Genomic DNA, 13,286 nt, shown 5'->3' with positions numbered 1-13,286 from the left:
ATTGATCTATTTTTGTTCCCTGCCAAAATTCGATTTGCTGCAATTCCAAATTTCCAAAGTGAATGAAGGAAAGAAGTCGTTTAAATTATGATTTTGTTTAAATACTAGGCATAGACACAAAATCTACGGCACAAAATGGGCAGACTTTACTTGTTTGAAGAGGACTGGTTACAAGACAGACTTTTCTGATTTATTTAATGGGAAGAGGACTTATTTAGTTTATTTAATCTATTTTTGTTCCCTGGCAAAATTGGATTTGCTGAAATTGTATTTTGCCAAATCTCGATTTGAGACCTGATAGGAAGTATTAAACGCTTAGTTAAATCAATACAAGTTGGTAATAAGAGCGAGTAATGTTGGTTGAACCGATGAATGAAGGTTGAAAGCAATTTAAATTATGACTTTGTATAAATACTAGATATTAACAGAACATCTACTGCGCAAAATGGGCAGAGTTTACTTGTTTGAGAAGGAGTGGCTTATTCAAAACTAAGATTTATGTAATCTGTTTGTTCCCAGGCAAAATTGGATGTGATGCAATTCCAAATTTCACCACATGATGGTGCCCAATTTTGACTTCATAGGACATATTAAACACTTAGCTTGTTATTATGTTCAAGGTAATCAGATTTGTTTATCATTCTAATGGCCTCTTCAAAACTATTCTAGATTACTACTTTGGATCTATTCTACATTACTTGGCAACAACATACTCTGTAACAGATTAGGCAGTATAATCACATATGTTAACTTGAGAGTGCCCACACTCAATCTACTTATCGTGATGTGTTAAATCAATTACTGTTAGACATTATTTGTCTGATAATCTACCAAATCTTTGAATTGAAGAATTTGTGATTTAATTAATAGCTTGTTCAGGGTAATCAGACTTGTATATAATTCTAATGGCCTTCTTTTGAAAACTATTCTGAATTACAACTTTGGATCTTATATTACTTTGCAACAATCTACTCCGTGACAGATTAGGCAGTATAATCACATATGTTAACTTCAGTGCCCACACTGTATTTATTTATGGTTATTTGTTAAATCAAGTACTGTTAGACATGAAATAGGAAGTGTTTAACATAAATGTTATGGCTACTCACCATTGTAGCTCGCTCCTGGTCAATGATACAAGCCTCTTCTTGCAGTGGAAAACTTGCAGCCAACAAACACCGTGGAACCTAAAGGAATGAAATTAAACATTAACATTTCGCCTCGACCAATTTTCACACGTACAACGCAACGCGGCTACACTTCTGCTATTACAAACGTAAATCTCCTTAAACACAATGAGTGTTACTTACCGTGTACGCTCTAGACGGTCCAGTTGCAAGCAGAAAATAAAGATATTTCTGTTGATAATCGTCGCTGCTCAGTGGCTCACGGCCATCGCGCCAACAGATTTGAATTTTGGCGGAGGTTCGGGCAATTACGTCATATCCGCGGCATTTGACTGCGACGTAATACCCGCTTATCTGAAACGGCAGTTAAAAGTAGAGTTACATCAAGTTTTCTTGGAACCTAAACGAATGAAAGAAAACTATCATTTGGCCACAACCAACATTCACAGATACAACACAACGTGCGGGGTTGAGGTTAAAGATTGAGTGAAGGGCCCTCGTTTTAAACTACTGTTTTGAAAAGGAGTGGGAACAAGTAAGACGTATTTAATTTATTTAATGGGAAGTAGTAAGACTTATTAAATTTATTTAATCTACTTTTCTTCCCAGGCAAAATTTGATGTGCTGCAATTCCAAATTTCCAAAGTGAATGAAGGAATGAAGTCCTTTAAATTATGATTTTGTATAAATACTAGGCATTAACACAAAATCGACGGCACAAAATGGGCAGACTTTACTTGTTTGAAAAGGACTGGTTACAAGACAGACTTTTTTAATTTATTTAATGGGAAGAAGACTTATTTAGTTTAATTGATCTATTTTTGTTCCCTGCCAAAATTCGATTTGCTGCAATTCCAAATTTCCAAAGTGAATGAAGGAAAGAAGTCGTTTAAATTATGATTTTGTTTAAATACTAGGCATAGACACAAAATCTACGGCACAAAATGGGCAGACTTTACTTGTTTGAAGAGGACTGGTTACAAGACAGACTTTTCTGATTTATTTAATGGGAAGAGGACTTATTTAGTTTATTTAATCTATTTTTGTTCCCTGGCAAAATTGGATTTGCTGAAATTGTATTTTGCCAAATCTCGATTTGAGACCTGATAGGAAGTATTAAACGCTTAGTTAAATCAATACAAGTTGGTAATAAGAGCGAGTAATGTTGGTTGAACCGATGAATGAAGGTTGAAAGCAATTTAAATTATGACTTTGTATAAATACTAGATATTAACAGAACATCTACTGCGCAAAATGGGCAGAGTTTACTTGTTTGAGAAGGAGTGGCTTATTCAAAACTAAGATTTATGTAATCTGTTTGTTCCCAGGCAAAATTGGATGTGATGCAATTCCAAATTTCACCACATGATGGTGCCCAATTTTGACTTCATAGGACATATTAAACACTTAGCTTGTTATTATGTTCAAGGTAATCAGATTTGTTTATCATTCTAATGGCCTCTTCAAAACTATTCTAGATTACTACTTTGGATCTATTCTACATTACTTGGCAACAACATACTCTGTAACAGATTAGGCAGTATAATCACATATGTTAACTTGAGAGTGCCCACACTCAATCTACTTATCGTGATGTGTTAAATCAATTACTGTTAGACATTATTTGTCTGATAATCTACCAAATCTTTGAATTGAAGAATTTGTGATTTAATTAATAGCTTGTTCAGGGTAATCAGACTTGTATATAATTCTAATGGCCTTCTTTTGAAAACTATTCTGAATTACAACTTTGGATCTTATATTACTTTGCAACAATCTACTCCGTGACAGATTAGGCAGTATAATCACATATGTTAACTTCAGTGCCCACACTGTATTTATTTATGGTTATTTGTTAAATCAAGTACTGTTAGACATGAAATAGGAAGTGTTTAACATAAATGTTATGGCTACTCACCATTGTAGCTCGCTCCTGGTCAATGATACAAGCCTCTTCTTGCAGTGGAAAACTTGCAGCCAACAAACACCGTGGAACCTAAAGGAATGAAATTAAACATTAACATTTCGCCTCGACCAATTTTCACACGTACAACGCAACGCGGCTACACTTCTGCTATTACAAACGTAAATCTCCTTAAACACAATGAGTGTTACTTACCGTGTACGCTCTAGACGGTCCAGTTGCAAGCAGAAAATAAAGATATTTCTGTTGATAATCGTCGCTGCTCAGTGGCTCACGGCCATCGCGCCAACAGATTTGAATTTTGGCGGAGGTTCGGGCAATTACGTCATATCCGCGGCATTTGACTGCGACGTAATACCCGCTTATCTGAAACGGCAGTTAAAAGTAGAGTTACATCAAGTTTTCTTGGAACCTAAACGAATGAAAGAAAACTATCATTTGGCCACAACCAACATTCACAGATACAACACAACGTGCGGGGTTGAGGTTAAAGATTGAGTGAAGGGCCCTCGTTTTAAACTACTGTTTTGAAAAGGAGTGGGAACAAGTAAGACGTATTTAATTTATTTAATGGGAAGTAGTAAGACTTATTAAATTTATTTAATCTACTTTTCTTCCCAGGCAAAATTTGATGTGCTGCAATTCCAAATTTCCAAAGTGAATGAAGGAATGAAGTCCTTTAAATTATGATTTTGTATAAATACTAGGCATTAACACAAAATCGACGGCACAAAATGGGCAGACTTTACTTGTTTGAAAAGGACTGGTTACAAGACAGACTTTTTTAATTTATTTAATGGGAAGAAGACTTATTTAGTTTAATTGATCTATTTTTGTTCCCTGCCAAAATTCGATTTGCTGCAATTCCAAATTTCCAAAGTGAATGAAGGAAAGAAGTCGTTTAAATTATGATTTTGTTTAAATACTAGGCATAGACACAAAATCTACGGCACAAAATGGGCAGACTTTACTTGTTTGAAGAGGACTGGTTACAAGACAGACTTTTCTGATTTATTTAATGGGAAGAGGACTTATTTAGTTTATTTAATCTATTTTTGTTCCCTGGCAAAATTGGATTTGCTGAAATTGTATTTTGCCAAATCTCGATTTGAGACCTGATAGGAAGTATTAAACGCTTAGTTAAATCAATACAAGTTGGTAATAAGAGCGAGTAATGTTGGTTGAACCGATGAATGAAGGTTGAAAGCAATTTAAATTATGACTTTGTATAAATACTAGATATTAACAGAACATCTACTGCGCAAAATGGGCAGAGTTTACTTGTTTGAGAAGGAGTGGCTTATTCAAAACTAAGATTTATGTAATCTGTTTGTTCCCAGGCAAAATTGGATGTGATGCAATTCCAAATTTCACCACATGATGGTGCCCAATTTTGACTTCATAGGACATATTAAACACTTAGCTTGTTATTATGTTCAAGGTAATCAGATTTGTTTATCATTCTAATGGCCTCTTCAAAACTATTCTAGATTACTACTTTGGATCTATTCTACATTACTTGGCAACAACATACTCTGTAACAGATTAGGCAGTATAATCACATATGTTAACTTGAGAGTGCCCACACTCAATCTACTTATCGTGATGTGTTAAATCAATTACTGTTAGACATTATTTGTCTGATAATCTACCAAATCTTTGAATTGAAGAATTTGTGATTTAATTAATAGCTTGTTCAGGGTAATCAGACTTGTATATAATTCTAATGGCCTTCTTTTGAAAACTATTCTGAATTACAACTTTGGATCTTATATTACTTTGCAACAATCTACTCCGTGACAGATTAGGCAGTATAATCACATATGTTAACTTCAGTGCCCACACTGTATTTATTTATGGTTATTTGTTAAATCAAGTACTGTTAGACATGAAATAGGAAGTGTTTAACATAAATGTTATGGCTACTCACCATTGTAGCTCGCTCCTGGTCAATGATACAAGCCTCTTCTTGCAGTGGAAAACTTGCAGCCAACAAACACCGTGGAACCTAAAGGAATGAAATTAAACATTAACATTTCGCCTCGACCAATTTTCACACGTACAACGCAACGCGGCTACACTTCTGCTATTACAAACGTAAATCTCCTTAAACACAATGAGTGTTACTTACCGTGTACGCTCTAGACGGTCCAGTTGCAAGCAGAAAATAAAGATATTTCTGTTGATAATCGTCGCTGCTCAGTGGCTCACGGCCATCGCGCCAACAGATTTGAATTTTGGCGGAGGTTCGGGCAATTACGTCATATCCGCGGCATTTGACTGCGACGTAATACCCGCTTATCTGAAACGGCAGTTAAAAGTAGAGTTACATCAAGTTTTCTTGGAACCTAAACGAATGAAAGAAAACTATCATTTGGCCACAACCAACATTCACAGATACAACACAACGTGCGGGGTTGAGGTTAAAGATTGAGTGAAGGGCCCTCGTTTTAAACTACTGTTTTGAAAAGGAGTGGGAACAAGTAAGACGTATTTAATTTATTTAATGGGAAGTAGTAAGACTTATTAAATTTATTTAATCTACTTTTCTTCCCAGGCAAAATTTGATGTGCTGCAATTCCAAATTTCCAAAGTGAATGAAGGAATGAAGTCCTTTAAATTATGATTTTGTATAAATACTAGGCATTAACACAAAATCGACGGCACAAAATGGGCAGACTTTACTTGTTTGAAAAGGACTGGTTACAAGACAGACTTTTTTAATTTATTTAATGGGAAGAAGACTTATTTAGTTTAATTGATCTATTTTTGTTCCCTGCCAAAATTCGATTTGCTGCAATTCCAAATTTCCAAAGTGAATGAAGGAAAGAAGTCGTTTAAATTATGATTTTGTTTAAATACTAGGCATAGACACAAAATCTACGGCACAAAATGGGCAGACTTTACTTGTTTGAAGAGGACTGGTTACAAGACAGACTTTTCTGATTTATTTAATGGGAAGAGGACTTATTTAGTTTATTTAATCTATTTTTGTTCCCTGGCAAAATTGGATTTGCTGAAATTGTATTTTGCCAAATCTCGATTTGAGACCTGATAGGAAGTATTAAACGCTTAGTTAAATCAATACAAGTTGGTAATAAGAGCGAGTAATGTTGGTTGAACCGATGAATGAAGGTTGAAAGCAATTTAAATTATGACTTTGTATAAATACTAGATATTAACAGAACATCTACTGCGCAAAATGGGCAGAGTTTACTTGTTTGAGAAGGAGTGGCTTATTCAAAACTAAGATTTATGTAATCTGTTTGTTCCCAGGCAAAATTGGATGTGATGCAATTCCAAATTTCACCACATGATGGTGCCCAATTTTGACTTCATAGGACATATTAAACACTTAGCTTGTTATTATGTTCAAGGTAATCAGATTTGTTTATCATTCTAATGGCCTCTTCAAAACTATTCTAGATTACTACTTTGGATCTATTCTACATTACTTGGCAACAACATACTCTGTAACAGATTAGGCAGTATAATCACATATGTTAACTTGAGAGTGCCCACACTCAATCTACTTATCGTGATGTGTTAAATCAATTACTGTTAGACATTATTTGTCTGATAATCTACCAAATCTTTGAATTGAAGAATTTGTGATTTAATTAATAGCTTGTTCAGGGTAATCAGACTTGTATATAATTCTAATGGCCTTCTTTTGAAAACTATTCTGAATTACAACTTTGGATCTTATATTACTTTGCAACAATCTACTCCGTGACAGATTAGGCAGTATAATCACATATGTTAACTTCAGTGCCCACACTGTATTTATTTATGGTTATTTGTTAAATCAAGTACTGTTAGACATGAAATAGGAAGTGTTTAACATAAATGTTATGGCTACTCACCATTGTAGCTCGCTCCTGGTCAATGATACAAGCCTCTTCTTGCAGTGGAAAACTTGCAGCCAACAAACACCGTGGAACCTAAAGGAATGAAATTAAACATTAACATTTCGCCTCGACCAATTTTCACACGTACAACGCAACGCGGCTACACTTCTGCTATTACAAACGTAAATCTCCTTAAACACAATGAGTGTTACTTACCGTGTACGCTCTAGACGGTCCAGTTGCAAGCAGAAAATAAAGATATTTCTGTTGATAATCGTCGCTGCTCAGTGGCTCACGGCCATCGCGCCAACAGATTTGAATTTTGGCGGAGGTTCGGGCAATTACGTCATATCCGCGGCATTTGACTGCGACGTAATACCCGCTTATCTGAAACGGCAGTTAAAAGTAGAGTTACATCAAGTTTTCTTGGAACCTAAACGAATGAAAGAAAACTATCATTTGGCCACAACCAACATTCACAGATACAACACAACGTGCGGGGTTGAGGTTAAAGATTGAGTGAAGGGCCCTCGTTTTAAACTACTGTTTTGAAAAGGAGTGGGAACAAGTAAGACGTATTTAATTTATTTAATGGGAAGTAGTAAGACTTATTAAATTTATTTAATCTACTTTTCTTCCCAGGCACGATTTGATGTGCTGCAATTCCAAATTTCCAAAGTGAATGAAGGAATGAAGTCCTTTAAATTATGATTTTGTATAAATACTAGGCATTAACACAAAATCGACGGCACAAAATGGGCAGACTTTACTTGTTTGAAAAGGACTGGTTACAAGACAGACTTTTTTAATTTATTTAATGGGAAGAAGACTTATTTAGTTTAATTGATCTATTTTTGTTCCCTGCCAAAATTCGATTTGCTGCAATTCCAAATTTCCAAAGTGAATGAAGGAAAGAAGTCGTTTAAATTATGATTTTGTTTAAATACTAGGCATAGACACAAAATCTACGGCACAAAATGGGCAGACTTTACTTGTTTGAAGAGGACTGGTTACAAGACAGACTTTTCTGATTTATTTAATGGGAAGAGGACTTATTTAGTTTATTTAATCTATTTTTGTTCCCTGGCAAAATTGGATTTGCTGAAATTGTATTTTGCCAAATCTCGATTTGAGACCTGATAGGAAGTATTAAACGCTTAGTTAAATCAATACAAGTTGGTAATAAGAGCGAGTAATGTTGGTTGAACCGATGAATGAAGGTTGAAAGCAATTTAAATTATGACTTTGTATAAATACTAGATATTAACAGAACATCTACTGCGCAAAATGGGCAGAGTTTACTTGTTTGAGAAGGAGTGGCTTATTCAAAACTAAGATTTATGTAATCTGTTTGTTCCCAGGCAAAATTGGATGTGATGCAATTCCAAATTTCACCACATGATGGTGCCCAATTTTGACTTCATAGGACATATTAAACACTTAGCTTGTTATTATGTTCAAGGTAATCAGATTTGTTTATCATTCTAATGGCCTCTTCAAAACTATTCTGGATTACTACTTTGGATCTATTCTACATTACTTGGCAACAACATACTCTGTAACAGATTAGGCAGTATAATCACATATGTTAACTTGAGAGTGCCCACACTCAATCTACTTATCGTGATGTGTTAAATCAATTACTGTTAGACATTATTTGTCTGATAATCTACCAAATCTTTGAATTGAAGAATTTGTGATTTAATTAATAGCTTGTTCAGGGTAATCAGACTTGTATATAATTCTAATGGCCTTCTTTTGAAAACTATTCTGAATTACAACTTTGGATCTTATATTACTTTGCAACAATCTACTCGGTGACAGATTAGGCAGTATAATCACATATGTTAACTTCAGTGCCCACACTGTATTTATTTATGGTTATTTGTTTAATCAAGTACTGTTAGACATGAAATAGGAAGTGTTTAACATAAATGTTATGGCTACTCACCATTGTAGCTCGCTCCTGGTCAATGATATGAGCCTCTTCTTGCAGTGGAAAACTTGCAGCCAACAAACACCGTGGAACCTAAAGGAATGAAATTAAACATTAACATTTCGCCCGGACCAACATTCACACGTACAACGCAACGCGGCTACACTTCTGCTATTACAAACGTAAATCTCCTTAAACACAACGAGTGTTACTTACCGTGTACGCTCTAGGCAAAATTGGATGTGATGCAATTCCAAATCTATCTGAAACGGCAGTTAAAAGTAGAGTTACATCAAGTTTTCTTTTTTAATCAACACAATCATTTACAACCGTTGACCAGAAAGAATCGTCGAAATTCGACGTCCCCCACAAACGCCACGCTCACTCGCTTTTCAGGGCAACAAAAGTACTTCTTTTTAAAAACGATGAGTTGTACTTACCGTGTACGCTCTGGACGGTCCAGTTGCAAGCAGAAAATAAAAATATTTCTCTTGTTAGTCGTATGTTACCATCCGCTGTGTCTTTGTCAACATCGCCGCCATTTTCCTACTTCCTGCTGCGAGCCACGCCCACGGATTTAAATTTGGGCGGAAGCTCTTTCCATTGGCGTCGTTTTCGCGTATAGCAAATCCGATTGGTTGGGAAGGGGGCACGGTTATGCAGCCGAGGAGTCCTGTGATCGGTGGGATGTAAAGTAGGCGTCGACGTCACGTCCGCGTCACGTGACCACGACGTGGCAGACGTCAAATAGCAACCGCTGTTTTGTTTAGTAGACTTACAGTTGTTATGCATTGACATAATGGCGCAAACACCAAATAGATTTAAATAAATTAAATAATTCTTCTGCCCACTCTCTTTTAAACAAGTTAACTCTCCCCGCGGATTTGAATTCCGGCGAAAGTTACGCCCATCGACGTCACGTATGTCACGTGACCACGACGTGGCAGATGTCATATAGCAACCGCTGTTTTGTTTAGTAGATTTACAGTTGTTATGCATTGGCATAATGGTGTGCACTCAAAATAGATTTAAATAAATTAAATATTTCTTCTGCCTACTCCCTTTTAAACAAGTTAACTCTGCCCACGTCCATTGACGTCTTGTCTGCGTCACGTGACCACGACGTAGCGACGTCATATAGTAACCGCTGTTTTGACCAGTAGACTTAGTTATTATGCGTTGACATAATGGCGCACTGGTTAGCATGGCCACCTCTTAAGCATGATGATGCGGGTTCGACGCCTGATCAATGTTAGCATGGAGTGAGCTGAAGTGCATGGCGCTGAAGATTTGAATCTTTGAAATGCGCTGAGGTCTGACATATCAGGCAGAATGGTTTGCCATCACGTTCAACAAAAAATAGAAACTTTCCCACTCTGATTAAAACGTCCTGTGTTCATCTACGTATTTTCGTTTTGCTGTGCATCTTTTCCCTGCCATTTCGAGAGCCCAATTGACACTCATAGTTTAAAGAAATGTGTTTGCCCATCCTACTTTGTGGAATTTCACCACATGCGCTTTTGACCAAAATACCAAATTGAACTCAAGTGAAGCCAACACGCACAACCCCCCCCCCCCCCCCCCCCCACACACACACACACACACACAAATGTTGATATGAACATAAAAGAGCCGCATGCGGTTCGGGAGTTGCGGCTTGGCCAAACCTGTACTATACAACTTTATTTGTATAAAATTTTCACAACAGCTGTCACACAAACAAAGCGGGAAAAACCGAAGACGTGCGTGTTCCGCCCACGCTGGATTTATTTGCACCTTTGAAAAGACACCGTATTGCCGCAGATGTGGCAAAGAGTACTTTTGGGCATCTGAGACGGAAGGATGTCCAAAGCATCACGTCACCTGCTCTGGTAGGCATGGTGGTGGGACGTTGAGGTCAACCGCTTTGGGGTTGGCTGACTCTTTGATCGCAGGATGCCACACACTTGAAGACAGAAGCAGAAAAGCAGAGCTAAATGCAAAATGTACTCACCGGTGACTCCAATTTTTTTCCCCCCTGAAGAAACAGCTGGACGGGTGGCCCCGGCTGGCCAGTGGGACTCTTGTTATTCTGACCCTTTTTAGTGCGCGTTTGGGGCAACAACCGTTTTTTGTGGCGCTCTCTTCTGGTTCAAAAGTGCCCTGCATGTGAATTTGCTTTTCCTGCCTTCTGATTGGATGAGCGCCGGTGTGACGCGGTGCCTCTGTCACCGTGGCGGGGGGTATACGTTGGCATCGGAGCGTCTGCCAACGTCTGAGACCGGCTGGCAGTGTATCGGAGGTGTCGAGTGCGGTGCCGCTGGAGCTCACTCACCAGCTGGTGTTAGGGCCACAGAATGAAGGCCAAGGAGAAGAATAGAAAGAGAAACAGAAACTTCTCCTCCAATTGTTTGATTTGTCTCTTCTGAGCTTCGATGAATTCTTTCAGCTCTTTGTTCCTCTAGGACGGACAAATGGAAAGTGGCATTCAAAAGCCAGTAAGCGTGCAAGTAAGTGCCGGGCTGGCTTTGGGCCCTTACCTGTTGCGCGCTGTGCAGCAGATCCATTCTCTCTTGGAGGATGCAAGCGTCGCGCTCCCTCAACTCGCACATCAGGGCTCGCTTCCATTGGTCCACGGCGCTCCTAAGCTCTTCTCTCTGATCCGCCGTCAGCACGTCATTCACGCCAGCGTGGCTGGCTTTTTCGCCGTCCGTGGCGGGGCAGTCCCGCTGCGGTAGCGCCTCGTACAACATGGCCTCCAGCTCCAGGATCCTCTGGGCCGCAATCCTCGTCCATCAGTGGTCCGGCGGGAGATTTGAGGGCGGCTTACCTTATGAGCCTGGTCCATGGAACACTTCCTGAAGTCCAACTCTTCATCCAGGTAGCCCTTCTGCTTGCAGAACATATCCTAGCACAGCTCAAGGTCAGAATTGTTGGGGCACATTGCCGGAGTTCCCCTTGGCTGATGTCGCGTGTCTGTCTACCTTCTCACTTTCAATGTCCAACATCTTCTGTTGAAGTGCTGACTTGGTCACTTTGATGTATTCTAACCACTGAGGAAAGGCTGCTGTCACATAAGCAGAATGCGAGAGCGTGCGTGGACGTGCGCGTTACCTTCTCGGCTAGGGTGAGAAGGGTCCTGGCGTGAATCACGACCACCTGCTCCTCGTTGGTGAGATTCTGCAAGAGCCCAAAGGCACAGCGTCAACAAGCTTCTTTCAGCGCAAAGCCTTCCAAAAGTCACATTTGAGCCGCCGAGTCTCGTGGAGTGCGAACATAAGGAGTTCGACATACACTTACGGCGTTATAGCCCAGGATGTCCAGCTTCTTCATCAGATCACTGATGACGATGTCCGGGGGAAAGGCGCAAGGAGCAATGTAAGGTGTTCTGGGACCTCGGGTTAAGGTTAGGGTTGCGAGGGACGCCTTACGTACGCTCACGCCCTCGGCCTCGCAGTAGATCTGCAAAGGGCTGAGGCCGTCTGGGAAACGGACTTGCAGAAACTTCAAGACGGGGGAGCGCCACTCCCTCTCCTGAAAGGCAGAGGCATGCATCCGTCCGTCCGTCCGTCCGTCCGTCCGTCACATCTCTGGCCTCAACACGCTTGTGCGAGTCTTCCCACCTCCAGCTCCAGGATGCGGAACTCAAGCAGTTCGTTTTGGTCTCGGATATCCTGGATGTGCTCTTTCAGACGCGCTTCTTCCGCCTCCATCCGCCTGACCTGAAAAGACAGTCAGACCTCATCTGCGGGGCTTCCCGACAGGTGTGACGCCAAGCGACTCCGCCCAGCGCCTTTCTTTCCGTCACCTTTTCGGCCAACTGCTGATTGCTCTGACGCAGCAGCTGCTTCTCCTCCACCCACTTGACATTCTAGAAGAGACAAACGCGTGGACAGCTTTGGAATGTTGTGTCATTTTCATCCACAAATTCTTTGGTTGACTGGAAAATGACATTTGCTTTTCTCCGCATTTTCCCAGCCACGTTCGGGGGGGGGGGGGGGGTGGGGGGGGGGTTGGTCCAGTAATGCCAGACGGATGAGTGACTGAAGAATGTAGCTATTTTGTCTGAGAAAAAGGTGTGCTCATTGATGAGCTTACCTGTCCTTGTTGCTTCAGCGCTGACTCCAGATCTGCTACTCTGCTTTGATAGTGACCCATTTCTACCATCAGCTTTTCTCTGGTCTGAAAGGAGGAGGAGGGAGGCTCCTCCTCCTCCTTTCAGACCAGAGAACACCCGAGGCTGGGTGAGAACGGGGAGGCTGCGACCCGGCCGGGGGTTGCGGGAAGGGGCGCCACCTTGATCTCCTTCTCGGCGTCGTAGTCCCCTTTCGCTGGTCTGGGCTAGCAGAGCGTAGGCTCGTTGCAGCGCTTGATATTCTTGCGTCAGCTGGCGGTAGCGAAGCTCCGCCTCTTCATGCACACACCAATGCAACACAGCACTAGTACCAGAATCAGTCAGACCGGCGACA

At 40.0% G+C, this 13,286-nt stretch overlaps 2 protein-coding genes across 11 annotated transcripts in view; both read right to left on the bottom strand.

Moving 5' to 3' along the window:
• The window catches only part of LOC148398548 (janus kinase and microtubule-interacting protein 3-like), a 319,781-nt gene extending 309,941 nt beyond the window's left edge, over positions 1 to 9,840 (bottom strand). For all 10 annotated transcript variants that reach the window (XR_015858222.1, XR_015858224.1, XR_015858223.1 and 7 more), the window contains exons 1-11: positions 9,279 to 9,840; positions 9,055 to 9,097; positions 8,854 to 8,931; positions 7,119 to 7,289; positions 6,918 to 6,995; positions 5,183 to 5,353; positions 4,982 to 5,059; positions 3,247 to 3,417; positions 3,046 to 3,123; positions 1,311 to 1,481; positions 1,110 to 1,187 (exon numbers count right to left, since the gene is read on the bottom strand). The gene's annotated coding sequence lies outside the window, so the exon portion shown is untranslated. The remainder of the gene's footprint in view (positions 1 to 1,109; positions 1,188 to 1,310; positions 1,482 to 3,045; positions 3,124 to 3,246; positions 3,418 to 4,981; positions 5,060 to 5,182; positions 5,354 to 6,917; positions 6,996 to 7,118; positions 7,290 to 8,853; positions 8,932 to 9,054; positions 9,098 to 9,278) is intronic.
• An 854-nt stretch (positions 9,841 to 10,694) lies between these two features.
• LOC148398547 (janus kinase and microtubule-interacting protein 3-like) lies at positions 10,695 to 12,700 on the bottom strand. The gene is made up of 9 exons (XM_088374392.1): positions 12,626 to 12,700; positions 12,441 to 12,539; positions 12,118 to 12,351; positions 11,932 to 11,997; positions 11,802 to 11,870; positions 11,648 to 11,725; positions 11,358 to 11,591; positions 11,153 to 11,278; positions 10,695 to 10,783 (listed from the first exon to the last, which is right to left on the bottom strand). Exons 2-8 carry the CDS (start codon positions 12,528 to 12,530, stop codon positions 11,162 to 11,164), a joined length of 888 nt encoding a protein of 295 aa, XP_088230518.1. The 5' UTR covers positions 12,531 to 12,539; positions 12,626 to 12,700; the 3' UTR covers positions 10,695 to 10,783; positions 11,153 to 11,161.
• Between the last annotated feature and the right edge of the window lie 586 nt (positions 12,701 to 13,286).

This window comes from Syngnathus floridae, chromosome 4, assembly GCF_059516105.1.
Source record: "Syngnathus floridae isolate MCC-2025c chromosome 4, RoL_Sflo_1.0, whole genome shotgun sequence".
Taxonomy (NCBI): domain Eukaryota; kingdom Metazoa; phylum Chordata; class Actinopteri; order Syngnathiformes; family Syngnathidae; genus Syngnathus; species Syngnathus floridae.
Note: the sequence above shows the minus strand (reverse complement) of the source record. Positions and strands in the feature narration are given on the sequence as shown.

Bases quoted from the DNA above. Each gene is read 5' to 3' on its own strand.
- LOC148398547 (XM_088374392.1), bottom strand. From the start codon at position 12,530: ATGGAGGCGGAAGAAGCGCGTCTGAAAGAGCACATCCAGGATATCCGA. The intron at 11,726-11,801 runs GTAGACAGACAC...GAGCTGTGCTAG, and splicing joins TGGACATTGAAAGTGAGAAG to GATATGTTCTGCAAGCAGAA. The intron at 11,592-11,647 runs GTAAGCCGCCCT...ATTGCGGCCCAG, and splicing joins CCATGGACCAGGCTCATAAG to AGGATCCTGGAGCTGGAGGC.